The following is a 14,486-nucleotide window of genomic DNA, read 5'->3' as shown; positions in this document are numbered from 1 at the left end:
AGGGGTGTTCCTTATAATAGGAAGCTTATACGAAGAAAAGAAAGAAAGAAAAAGAAGAGGAGAAATTCGAACATTTCCGGATCTATTTCTGGCCAAAAGACCCCCAGCAAAGATTGAGTATGAAAAGATGAACCTCATGACTTAAAAGTCAGGCCTTAAAGCACTGCCTTTAAAAACAGAGTGGACACGGCGTGAATATCCCAACAACAAAAATACACTTACGTCCATATCTGAGATACTATAAGCAATACGTCTACTATATTTGGTGAATAAAATGATTGTAAGTTGTATATTTCCAGGTGGCAGGTGTCATCTGACCGTGACCTGGTTTTCATGGTTTAGTGGTAAAAGTTAAGTTTTTGTGTAATGGAGTTTTTTTTCCATACTGTGTATGCAATGGATCAACTATATTTGGTGTAGGGTAATGTTTTATGATGTACTTATTAGTGTGGCAGGTTTTATTTGACTTCAACCTCATTTTCAAGGTTCATTGCTCAGTGTTAAGTTTTTATGTTTGTCTTTTTTCTATAACTTTAAGCTGTATAGGTCAACTATATTTGGTGTATTGAATGATTGTAAGGTGCAGATGTCTGTGGCAGGTGTCCTTGACCTAATTGTCATGGTTCATTGGTCAATGTTAAGTTTCTTGGCTATTTTTTTTTCATAGATACTATCAGCCACAAGTCAACTATATTTAATGCATAGATTTTCTGTCTGGAATGGTTCATTTAACCTTTAAATCATTTTCAAGGTTCAAAGGTCAATGTTAAGTTTTCCCTGGATATGTTTCTACAAAACTATAAGCAATAGGTCAATATAGGTGGGTTTTTTTCAATAAAAAAAAACATGACAATTATTCTTACACAGTTTTATAAGTCTGCATTATCAAATGCTCTAACAAAATAACTGAAAAGTGAGAATTCCCATGTTAGTCTTTTGATATTTAACATAAATGTGATAAATATAATAATACAATATTATGTCCTCTTCCATGATTCAACCTATAGGTTCTCTTCATTTGTCAAAATACCTTTTTGTCCAATTACAAAGGTTCCTCTGGAAATTTAGTCATGAACAGTGCAATAGTATCTGTATCCTTAATTCTTTTAGAAAATACACTTAATATTTCTTATCGTGGAAATAATAATGAGAATGTCTTCCATTTGGAATTAGTATTTTAAAGGAACTTCTATTCCATGACAAATCATAAGACAAGTAATTTAAATCAGTTATACATTTAATAAAAATAATCTTTTATTTCATGAAACTTTATAAATAGATGCAATAACATAATAATGAATTAAATATGCAAATAAATATATTAATGCCATTTTGTTTTAACATAAGTACAAAAGACACAACTTTGTTGTACAAGTTAATGAATCTTATCTATATATAGATTGCTACATGTCATTTTAACACTGTAAATCAACGTTAAAGTTAAGGTAGATCTGGTGTCTTCTGCCATCTTGGATTTTAAAATAGAATAAATTTAGTTAAGGTCTTAAATGAAATAAACAAAATTTGAGAGCAATTAATTTGTAGTGCTTTACATCTAAATGAACAAAATAATGAGTTTTATCTGACTTTTTACAACTGTTTTGGAAAATAAATGGGAAATGTGTCCATGAGACACAGATGATCCCCCCTTGCATATAACGGTATAAAGGACATAAATCAAGAACAGTAAAAATGAAATAACCAAATTTGTACTTGAACTGACTTTTGTATCACCAAAATTAATCTTTCAAAATTTTGGTAACTGATTTATCGTCTTTGTACGTTTAAATTTGGTATTTTCTTCAAAGTCCTCAAAAATCTCAATTTACAGTATTACAAATGACAGTGAAATGGTTTTCAAGTTAACCACATTTTTATTTGTAATAGAACATGGATATCAATATATCAACAGAAAAATTACTTGTAATGTTCTTACTGTTAAAAATCACAGATCTTTTAAATAAAATTAAATACAGTTAACCTAGAGTTTCAATAATGAATAAGCTCTTTGGTGATCAATATTATGATAAAATATTAAAATATGAAACTAAAAAAGTACATATATAACAAATATAAATATAGCTATCACCTTTAATCGTATGAGCAAATATGTTTGATGTGTGAATATTCATTTAAAGCTCAGTAGCCCAAAAAACATGAATACATTAATCTGTGAGTCTACCTTATAATGTGCAAGTGATATAATTTTTTTCATAATAACGTACCATATTAATGAATAAGAAGAACAGTTCAAAATATATAACCACAACCTGCAGTTAAAGACTAGGGGTAAGACTTGTAGAAAACTCGGAAACAATAGGACAAGAAATGTGGAGACAAAACAATGAATACTATAAGGTGATACCTTTACACATATATGAATTATAATACTTGAGACGAAAAAAAGCAAGAGCATATGAACAAAGTACATATCTAATATAAATTAAAGCACTTTACTTCCAATATTGGGTAAAAACAAAACAAATTACTCAGATTTCTATTTAAAGCATAAGTTACAAACAGAAATTAATACAAATACAATGTTTTTTAGGTAAAATAAATAAAGACGTTTATTGTATAGCAATATAATATTTCCAACAGAAAGTAACCAAAAGTTATCGTGCAATAAATTCTATTATTGCACTAGTGCAATATATCTTCTAAATTCATGACGTCATCAACGACAAAACGTCAGTTTATACCAATTTATACTTCTAAATATTATATTGCTATACAATAAAAGGGTTATTACATGAATATTGGGGAATATTGTCCCTCGTAGAACATATATTACACTTGCAAGCTCGTGCAATATAAAATTCTACTCGGGACAACATTCCCCAATATTCATGCAATAACCCTATAGTATTGTCACATGTGAAGTAATTATAGATTACAACATGTTCCTTCCATATCAGCTCTAGCATCCTCCATTGACTCTCATATTAGCCCAAGGTGCTAGTCAAGAGCTCAAATGGTTGGTAGGATGATGACAGTGTCCATATGGAAAAGGGCATGTTATAATCTATTTATCACATATAATACGAATCCTTAAACAATTAAAACAAATTTATTATATTCCATCTGGCAAGATCAAACACTTTTTGTCTTCCATTGAAATAGATTCATCATTACAAAGCTCCCAAACCATTAAAATTTATAACCCTTAAACATTATGCAAAATTTTCTTTAAGTATTGATGTTTTTTATTTATTTATAAATTCCCTTGTCATTGAAATCGACATTCCCCATCTATAAATTTTGTTTCGAAAGCTTAAGAGGACATAATGGGGCACAAAACTACTTATAACATCATAACAGGGCACAATAACTGGTTATTTGCACAGGCAGGAATATGACTAACCAGACTAGGACAAGTCTGAAGTTATTGTGCATGTTAAACCCAATGTTTAACTCAGAAAATATAAAGGTGCAAAAGGACATATGTTGTGTTGTCTCCATACTTTGACATGTCAAACTGCTCAGAGAAGATAACAGACATATTTTTGTAGAATGATTATGGTTTCCACTAAATGCTGATTTATTCTTTCCTATGACCTCTTATTGCTGACTGCTGTAATCATTGGTGAAGACAGCCTATCATTTTCTGTTAGAGAGTTCTTCTTTCTATCAACTGATCAATGTTGAATATTCTGGCAAGAAAATTAAGCTTTCTGCATTTGTATGATTTCCACAATCGACTAAAGGATAAGTATTCACTGTCGTCTGTTCTTGATGTCCAAGAGAGGAATACGTGGCTGTTGTCCTGAAATTAAAAAAGTATTCAATTTAATGTCTGTATATGATAAATGGCACTTAACTTTTATTACATTTTAAATAGTAAATACAAAATTTGAGATACAAAATGAAAACAATGCTATATCTTTGATTGGAAATTCACCAGTACACCTTAATTTAAAATGTTGAATTTGCAATACAAATACTTGTTAACTATTATTTATGGTGACCTATGCCATTTATGCTAGATGTGAACTTCTATGTCATTTATTCTATGATAGAGAGTTGCACGTCTCATTAGCAATTATACCCCATCTACTTAAAACATTTTTATGCATAAATTTGATTTGAAACTGAATGCTTGCTGTACAACTTACATATAATACAGATTTAATCAGGAAAAAATATTTCGGAGAAGAAACTAAAACATTATATGCAAAAATAACCTGATTTTAAACATTGACCTTTTTTCTGAAATAACTAAAATCATGTATAGCCCTGACAATCATTTTGATCTCCATTTTCACACCAATGAGTGTTTTCAGCCATCCTGGACCCTTTCATAATGAAATCATTAAGATAAAACAGTGCATCCCTCAAGTTTCAATCTTTTTTCATATGTACACCTCAATTCTTTCTTTTCCCCTTTTCTTATTTTTTCCCCTCTGATTAATAAACTACCATGGTGAAATATTAGAATGTATATTAAACTTACAGAAATATCATCACATACTGAGTAAAGAAAGGTTCTGGATTATTACATCTGCTCCTGTAAAAAATATAAACATTATTAAGTGTTGTCTTTGTTAGCTATATATAGTCTTGTATTATTTTTAATTCTAGTTCATCTACCTTTTTTGGAGTGTAGTATATGAACTAGTACACATTTTTCTTGGAAGAATTCCCCCAAAATTTTGTTTATTCTGATGAATTTTTACTGGCATTCTATTCTGACTCTATACTGAGAATAAAACAGATCAGCTTTTGCTTCCAATACATTATTTTTGTTCAAATGTCTTCTCCCAAAATAGGAGTAAATGTTTGTCAAGATGGCATTTTTATCTGACAATCAATATGGAAAAAACCAGGTAAATGGTGCCCAAGTTTTATTTATTCATACTTTATCTCTCTCTCTCTCTCTTTCTTATTTTTTTTGTTTCAATATTATTTTTTTCTTTTGTATTTGTGCACACAAGTGTGCATTGTTCATAATTGTTGCATCAATGGTAGCTACACCACTGTTAGACAAGTTTCACAATTTTTACTCAATAATATACTTACGCCATTGCTGCCAATCCGTTATCTTTACTGAAAGTGATTCCAACATTGACATCAAATTTTCTTGTTGATCTCATTGGTACATTTAAAGTAAAGCTAGACACAGTTGTATTTATGACTTTAACGTTGAATTGTACTGCTATAGAAGTCTGTGTTAATGTTATAGGAAAGTAATTCAAGTTGGAAATATTGAATGGATACTGAAAAGAAAAATAATACATATATGTCATATGAGTTGTACAAACAAGACTAAAATATTTAGATTTATACGCAAAATAAATAAATAATTTGTTCTCAAGATAATAAGTGGGTCTCATTGGGGTCTTAGCGTGACACGGGATTGCCGATTTTTTGTAAGCGTGACGCGTGAAAGTCAAATTATTGTGTCGTGAAAACGGGAAATGATAAAAATATGAGAATTGCTTACGTACATAGTGTAAGCGGGATACGAGAATCTGACAAAACAGTAAGCGGGATCCAGGATCGTAACCCCCCAATGAGACCCCCTAATAGCATAACCCCCATTTTGAATATATTGTACATACTGATATATGTGTATGTGGGTATTTTTAAAAATGATAATTGGTGTATGCCTGTATGTATGTTTGTGTGATAGATATTATTATAAATAAGTTTGTTTTCATTGCTAAATGTATGTATATCTCTGTACCATTGTATCTTACGGTTTATGAAAATAAAGATTATTATTATTAATATGTAACTTCAAATCAGACCTACCTAATGCAGTTAATCAAAGTGCTTGAAAGCACTGAACGGTAAAGATTGCTTCAAATTATGTGAGTAAAAATTAAATATTGCATTGGTTGCACTTGATTTAACAGCTATTCTAGACAAAAGAAGATAACTGCAATTTTTAAAGAATAGGTTGATAATGACATAATTTATATTTTTGGAACAGATATTAGATTCTTGCACCATGCAAAAGTTATGTAATTTTCTTGACAAGTTTAACATCAGTTTGTGTCTTGAATATCTGAGCATATATTACATTGATAAATTTTAGGAAATGTTAAGAATAGGATGTATAAAATGTTATGATCAATGCACTTTATTTTTGTATCAAAAAGGTAGTGATCAGCCTTGGAACATTTAGATATCAAGTCAGTCCCATAAGGTTTTGATTGAATTTCATGCAATCTTTACCTAAAAATCAACATTTACATACTTGATGATGTTGTCCTGCTGACATTATTTTGAAAGTAAATAAAATCTTTCACAGAACTACATGAACTAGTTGGTGTTTATCTGCTCATTTAAACTTTGGAAAGTGAACTGTCCTATTGAATAAATTAAATAGCCTGAAGAGATAAACAAACGGACAGACCAACGGACCCACAGACCAGAAAACATAATTCCCCTCTACTATCGTAGATGGTATCGTAGGTGGGGCATAACAACGGTTAAATTAAGAAACTAGGAAACTGTAAATACTTTCTTTATGAGTTTTTTTTACTTATCTGGTATTTACCATGCTATTAATAAAATTGAGCAAGGAAATGGGGAATGTGCTAAAGAGACAACAACCTGACCATAGAGCAGATTCTTTAAGTTAGTTTGACTAATTTAATGGTATCTTAATTTGTTTTGTTTTCTATTCTAAAGATTATTTTTTACAAAACATGAATTAATTATTGTCACAATGTAAATAACTCTTTATGAAGTTATAGAAACACAGAGAAACTAGAGGCTCTAAAGAGCCTGTGTTGCTCACCTTGGTTTATGTGAATATTAAACAAAGGAAGCAGATGGATTCATGACAAAATTGTGTTTAGGTGATGGTGATGTGTTTGTAAATCTTACTGTAATAAACAGTCTTGCTGCTTACAATTATCTCTATCTATAATGAACTTTGCCCAGAAGTTTCAGTGGAAAATGTTAATAAAAATTTACAAATTTTATGAAAAGTGTTAAAAATTGACTATAAAGGACAATAACTCCTAAGGGGGTCAATTGACCATTTTGGTCATGTTGACTTATTTGTCAATCCTACTTTGCTGAACATTATTGCTGTTTACAGTTTATCTCTATCTATAATAATATTCAAGATAATAACCAAAAACAGCAAAATTTCCTTAAAATTACCAATTCAGGGGCAGCAACCCAACAAAGGGTTGTCCAATTCATCTGAAAATTTCAGGGCAGATAGATCTTGACCTGATAAACAATTATACCCCCATGTCAGGTTTGCTCTAAATGCTTTGTTTTTTGAGTTATAAGCCAAAAACTGTATTTTACCTCTATGTTCTATTTTTGCTGTGGCGGCCATCTTGGTTGGTTGACTGGGTCACGCCACACATTTATAAAACTAGATACCCCAAAAATGATTGTTGCCAAGTTTGGATTAATTTGGCCCGAAAGTTACAGAGAAGAAGATTTTTGTAAAAGATAACTAAGATTTACGAAAAATGGTAAAAAATTGACTATAAAGGGCAATAACTCCTAAAAGAGTCAACTGACCATTCCGGTCATGTTGACTTATTTGTTAATCTTACTTTGCTGAACATAATTGCTGTTTACAGTTTATCTCTATCTATAATAATATTCAAGATAATAACAAACCAGATGCTCCGCAGGGCGCAGCTTTATACGACCGCAGAGGTTGAACCCTGAACGGTTGGGGCAAGTATGGACACAACATTCAAGCTGGATTCCGCTCTAAATTTGGATTGTGATTAAATAGTTGACACAGCATAGGTTTCTGACACAGAATGAATGTATTCAAATGAACTTAAAATTTTTGTTTTCTCTTAGAGCAATTCACTATGCTGCTGAATATTAATCCTCTCAAAAAAATGTTTGAAGAAATTTTCTTTTTATTTATGAAATTTCAAATGAGAAAAATTTAACCCAATTTTTTATTCACATCCCCCTTTCCCTTATTCCAAAACTAATCTCAATTAAAATGTCTAATGGAGTTTGCAACAATTACTACTCATTTAAATACATCATAAAATATTAAGATGTAAAAAAAACTGCTTGTTATCACTGAATGGTAAAGATTATTTTAATTTATCAGTTGGTAGTAAAAAGTGAATAAACATTGTATATTGTATATAACAAAGATTTAAGTTGATTCTGAACAAAGAAAGATAACTCCAATTAAAAAAATTCTTGCAGATATTTCTTGCTTACTATACTGGACAAAGAAAGATAACTCTTAATTAAAAAAAAATTTGCTATTTCACAATATTGTGAAATTAGATATTTCTTGCCATTGCACAATACTGTGCAATTGAAAAGACTTGCTATTGCACAATACTTAATATAATAAATTTAGATCCTGATTTGGACCAACTTGAAAACTGGGCCCATAATCAAAAATCTAAGTACATGTTTAGATTCAGCATATTAAAGAGGCCCAAGAATTTAATTTTTGTTGAAATCAAACTTAGTTTAATTTTGGACCCTTTGCACTTTAATTTAGACCAATTTTAAAACTGGACCAAAAAATAAGAATCTACATACACAGTTAGATTTGGCATATCAAAGAACCCCAATTATTCAATTTTTGATGAAATCAAACAATGTTTAATTTTGGACCCCGATTTGGGCCAACTTGAAAACTGGGCCAATAATCAAAAATCTAAGTACATTTTTAGATTCAGCATATCAAAGAACCCCAAGGTTTCAATTTTTGTTAAAATCAAACTAAGTTTAATTTTGGACCCTTTGGACCTTAATGTAGACCAATTTGAAAACGGGACCAAAAAGAATCTACATACACAGTTAGATTCGGCATATTAAAGAACCCCAATTATTCAATTTTGATGAAATCAAACAAAGTTTAATTTTGGACCCTTTGGGCCCCTTTTTCCTTAACTGTTGGGACCAAAACTTCCAAAATCAATACCAACCTTCCTTTTATAGTCATAAACCTTGTGTTTAAATTTCATAGATTTCTATTTACTTATACTAACGCTATGGTGCGAAAACCAAGAAAAATGCTTATTTGGGTCCCTTTTTGGCCCCTAATTCCTAAACTGTTGGGACCGAAACTCCCAAAATCAATACCAACCTTTCTTTAGTGGTCATAAACATTGTGTTTAAATTTCATTGATTTCTATTTACTTTAACTAAAGTTATTGTGTGAAAACCACGAATAATGCTTATTTGGGCCCTTTTTTGGCCCCTAATTCCTAAACTGTTGAAAATAAAACTCCCAAAATCAATCCCAACCTTTATTTTGTGGTTATAAACCTTGTGTCAAAATTTCATAGATTTCTATTAACTTAAACTTAAGTTATAGTGCGAAAACCAAGAAAATGCTTATTTGGGCCCTTTTTGGCCCCTAATTCCTAAAATGTTGGGACCAAAACTCCCAAAATCAATACCAGCCTTCCTTTTATGGTCATAAACCTTGTGTTAAAATTTCATAGATTTCTATTCACTTTTACTAAAGTTAGAGTGCGAAAACTAAAAGTATTCGGACGACGACGACGACGACGACGACGACGACGACGACGACGACGACGACGACGACGACGCCAACGTGATAGCAATATACGACGAAATTTTTTTCAAAATTTGCGGTCGTATAAAAACAGCAAAATTTCCTTAAAATTATCAATTCAGGGGCAGCAACCCAACAAAGGGTTGTCCGATTTGTCTGAAAATTTCAGGGCAGATAGATCTTGACCTGATCAACAATTATACCCCATGTCAGATTTGCTCTAAATGCTTTGGTTTTTGAGTTATAAGCCAAAAACGGCATTTTACCCCTATGGTCTATTTTTAGCCGTGGCGGCCATCTTGATTGGTTGACCGGGTCACGCCACACATTTTTTAAACTAGATACCCCAATAATGATTGTGGCCAAGTTTGGTTAAATTTGGCCCAGTAGTTTCAGAGAAGATTTTTGTAAAAGCTAACGACGACGGACGCCGACGACGGACGACGACGACGGACGCCAAGTGATGGGAAAAGCTCACTTGGCCCTTCGGCCCAGGTGAGCTAAAAAGTAAACAATTTTTTTTTCTAAAAAAAAAATGAAAGAATAATAAACTAATATTTGTTACTATTGATTGTAAATGTTGTACATACTGTGACTTCAAAGTAAACATATTTCTTTGCAGTGTCTATGGTGAGATTATGTGGTGATAACAGTGATGCGTTACTAGCTATGGTAACATCTCTTTGAGAAAAGAAGAAAAACAATAGTCCAGCCGTAACAATACAAGTAAATACAGCTATCCCTACATACAGGCATCTGGAATAAAATTGAACATGTTTCACTATGGTACATAAAGTTGTAGTAGAACTAATATATATTAGATTATAGCTCAAGTCACAGTGTAGTTGGACATAATAGTATATCTCATTTGTTAACTACCAGATCTACAAGCAGAACACTATCAATTACATGTACAATTAAAATATAATTGTACATCTTTTGTGATATCTCAATAAAATGCTGTTGGGCACAGATTGATACAACCACAGGGGTAAAACCCTAAACAGTTGGGGCAAGTATGGACAATACATTAAACATCAATACAACTTTGAATTTGGATTGTAATTTTTAAAATATTATGAAACAGAATGAATGTTGTCAAAGAATCGATAAATTTGAAATTGAAATTTTACAATATGGTCCAATATCCAAAATCTAAATATAGGGTTAAATTAAGAATACACCAATAATTAAATCAATTACTTTGTTAAAAGACAATGTTTGCTAAGTTTTTAAAAGTGGTTTGCTGAATCAAATGAAAGTGTTCATGTATAGCATTCTGAAAAATAATCCTTCAGCATAACAAAGAAACAGTTCTTCAAAAAAAATTACAAAAAACTGGGAAATTATTTTGTCAGAATATCCTTGTTATTAATACAAAGTCTTAAAAAATCTATAAAACTTACCTTTAATTTTTAATGCTGTATCTATTTCTACCTATGATTCTACTTACAATTTCTATTTTTTGTGCAATACAGATTGTGATTAAATATTTGACTTAGCATAGTTTTTGACAAAGAATGAATGAGTTCATTTTTGTGATTTTGGACCCTTTAGACCTCAATGTGAACCAGTTTGATAAAGAATTCCAAAATTCTTAATCTAAATATACAGTTATGTTCAGCATATCAAAGAACCTAGCTCATATATTCATACTTTGTTGAAATCAAACAAAATTTAATTTTGGACACTGATTTGGACCAAACTGAAGACTGGGTCCAAAAAACAAAAATCTTTAGACATGTTAAGATTCAGCATATCAAAGAACCCTTAGAATTCAAGTTTTCTTAAAATCAAATTTTAGATCTATTTAAAAACCTGTTCCAAAATCAAAAATCTAAAGACACGAATACTGATAGATTCGGAATTTCTAATGAGCCAAATAATTCATTTTTATTTTAATAATAACAAAGTTTAATTTTGGACCCTTTTTACATTATTGTGGACCACTTTGAAAACAGGCCCAAATAATAATCCCTTTGGTACAATTTGATAGTGATCCATACACTTATACACAAATAATGGTCCTAAACAAGAAAAATGCTTCTTTTTGACCCCTAATTCCTAATTAGTTTGGGGCCATTACATTGATAAGTTTGACCCAAAGTTATCAAAGCATCTTTTGGTTGCTGGTGAAACTAAGAAAACACTTTCAAAAGATGCAAATACAGCCCGATAAATCGATCATTAGGTTATCTACATATTGATATTATAAAATATCAGCTGCTCAACACAATATGAAGGCTTTTATCTCGTTCGCTGTGCTCACTCTACAGAAATAAGCTTCATATTGTGACTTGCAGCTGATATTTTACAATATCAATATGCAGACAACCTGATAATCGGTACTAACGATGACGAAGCTGACAACATCATAATTTTATACAACTGTAAAATGTTTTGTGGTCATATAAAAAAATCTAAATAACTCTGTCAAGAACAATAGAAAATGCAACTTAAACTGACAGTAATAGTGTGTTATTGCGAGTTGAGTTGTGAGAAATTCAAACTAGGTTTACATTATATAGCTTAAGCTAATGACATCCACAAGAACTGAGTATGGGTATCCGTAGTCATCATTTCAGAACTTTTTTTCCAAACTAAATATATATACATGATAACAATTAGAAGAGGAAGAAGGCATTTTGAAATTTGGGCAAATATGTTAAGAGTCAAGGTCATAGCAGTTATTAATAAACCAAAATTTTGGCAAAAGATATAAAGGTATGATAACAGTCATTTTGTGACTCCTGAAATTCCAAAATCCAAGACTTGAAAAAATATGTTAGAAAATTAACAGATGAATATAATCTGGACACTTATGTGCAGAAAGATCATAAAAATTAAGACTTATTTAAGAGGCAAAAAACTTTATATTTAGTCTGGAACTTGATTAAGTTGAGATGTTGCATGTAAGCAATTTTTACACCAGCAGAGCAACTACTTCCTGTTTGCCAATAATTGGAAATTTTTTAACACTCACTGTACAAGGAAAATTCTTGACAAACATTTATTGGCTTCTCTGGAATGGAATGATCACTTACACTTTAGTTACGTTTTATCTCAATCAATATCATGCCTCAAAGCAGGTCTAGATCTAGACCCAGAAATTGGGCTTGTTTTTATAAAAACATGCATATGTCTGATGAATATTTAACTTTTTTATATGCATTGTAAAAGTTAAAAGTTGTCTTGAAGTCTATATGAATTTTGTTATTTCCATTTACCCAATAGTGTGATTTAACTTTTATGATTTGGTGAATAAATTGTACAACAAAGCTAATAAATAAATAATCCAAAGTATTGCTGGTGCGAGTCTTCTTCTGAAAGAAAAAATACATTATATACATGTCCCTTTCATAGGGTAGGAACATGGTACCATCAAGTAGTTGACTCCCAATGTGCATACTATCATAATGAATATTGAATGGAGATGACCACCAGCACTGGCTGGAGCTGCACTGTAATTTTCTATATTGCTACATGTAACCTTGATCTAAATATTATCAATGGAATCAGGAACATATAGATATACTGTTCTTAGATGGAATGTATGCTTTGTATGTTAAATGGAGTAGAACATTATTTACATGGATGCTGAGACTGTGTTACATATCTGTAGGGAAGTTATGTTTTGAATAAAATTTGAGTTACACAAATATTTACATGGATGCTGAGACTGCTTCACTACATATCAGGATGGAAGTTATGCTTTGTATGTTACATTGAATAAAACATTATTTACATGGATGCTGAGATTGTTTCACATATCAGGATGGATACATTGTACTTTGTATGCTAGATTAAGTTAAAAAAAATATGTAAAAGGTAAGACTGTTCTATATGGTACATGAATATGTGTCAAGATGAAGTTGCATTCCTGAAATGATAACATAATGAGTATTTCAATTTATACATTTGTCTGATATGTTGGATTACTTACGTTCGTCTTGGTTTAAGTCGCTTATCTCTCACAGGAATGAGTGCTACAAGTTCTCCTTCTTGTTCTATTAGAAAAAATTAAAAAGGATAAAATATGGTGTATGTAATTGTAAAGTCCAGTAATCCAGAAAATTTTATGGGGGTTGTCACCAAAACTATCCTACAAAATATTAAAATTACTACTCGATAATATTCAGGCTTTTGGGAAAAATAAAATTATTTACCTACCTACCTACCCACACCTGGCTTGTCAGAGTAGGGATAAGGGAAACAAACAATATATTAATTTAGGCCTCATTGTGAATAAATTGTAGTAACAAAAGTAAAACAAACAGTAACACAGTGGTTAACAAAACTAATCATAATTTCATTTTTCTATGACCGCCTTGGTTTTGGCAAGTAAAAGACTTAAAATTTGTATCTCCTGATTCTCCTATTAGCTTGTGACATATAGAAGTAAGAGCAAAGACTGGTTAGACCATTATAGCATGTATAGGTCAAATTATGTTAGAGCGATTGCTGAGTGGCACACCAGACAGCAAGCTATCAAAGGCCCCAAATTAACTAGTGTAAAACCATTCAAAAGGTAAAATCAACTGTCAATCTATATAATAAGAGAAATACTTATGAACCACATCAACAAACGACAACTACCGAACAGTGAGTGAGTCGGAACGTCCCCCATATTATAATACTGATAAAGGGATTTAGATCCAGCTAAAATTAATTAATTATTTAATTGTACAGTTTCATATGTATGTTGCAATATGAAATAGATATGATAACATTCTGAATAACAGTCACAACAAACTGACAACCTTTTGGTATGTTTCCTTTTCCTCTACATGTTGGACAGGGTACACTCCCCCTTAACAATTCTTCATAGCTGTCTGATCCGTGAGATGTAGAGCCATATCTGCTTGAATAAGATCTTGTGTCATTAACCAGATTATTCTTGTCATTTTCTTGTTCTTCCATCTATACAGTAGCATGTGATCAACCTGTCAACTAAACTGTTCAACAACCAGCAATTATCTCAAATGTCAAATTTGTAAGC

At 31.1% G+C, this 14,486-nt stretch overlaps 1 protein-coding gene across 1 annotated transcript; it reads right to left on the bottom strand.

The window, feature by feature from the left end:
- Positions 1 to 1,225: 1,225 nt before the first annotated feature.
- Positions 1,226 to 14,464, bottom strand: LOC134706650 (transmembrane protein 106B-like). Its single transcript, XM_063565771.1, has 6 exons — positions 14,248 to 14,464; positions 13,431 to 13,494; positions 10,078 to 10,243; positions 5,020 to 5,216; positions 4,454 to 4,507; positions 1,226 to 3,766 (listed from the first exon to the last, which is right to left on the bottom strand). The coding sequence occupies exons 1-6, from the start codon at positions 14,405 to 14,407 to the stop codon at positions 3,631 to 3,633; spliced, it is 777 nt and encodes a 258-aa protein (XP_063421841.1). The 5' UTR covers positions 14,408 to 14,464; the 3' UTR covers positions 1,226 to 3,630.
- Between the last annotated feature and the right edge of the window lie 22 nt (positions 14,465 to 14,486).

Source organism: Mytilus trossulus, chromosome 2 (assembly GCF_036588685.1).
Source record: "Mytilus trossulus isolate FHL-02 chromosome 2, PNRI_Mtr1.1.1.hap1, whole genome shotgun sequence".
In the NCBI taxonomy this organism is placed as follows: domain Eukaryota; kingdom Metazoa; phylum Mollusca; class Bivalvia; order Mytilida; family Mytilidae; genus Mytilus; species Mytilus trossulus.
This window is presented reverse-complemented; position numbering and strand designations above follow the sequence as displayed.

Coding starts and splice junctions, on each gene's coding strand:
- LOC134706650 (XM_063565771.1), bottom strand. CDS start 14,407: ATGGAAGAACAAGAAAATGACAAGAATAATCTGGTTAATGACACAAGA. Junction 10,244..13,430: donor CGACTTAAACCAAGACGAAC/GTAAGTAATCCA, acceptor ATTTTATTCCAG/ATGCCTGTATGTAGGGATAG. Junction 3,767..4,453: donor CAGTATGTGATGATATTTCT/GTAAGTTTAATA, acceptor TTTTAATTTCAG/GACAACAGCCACGTATTCCT.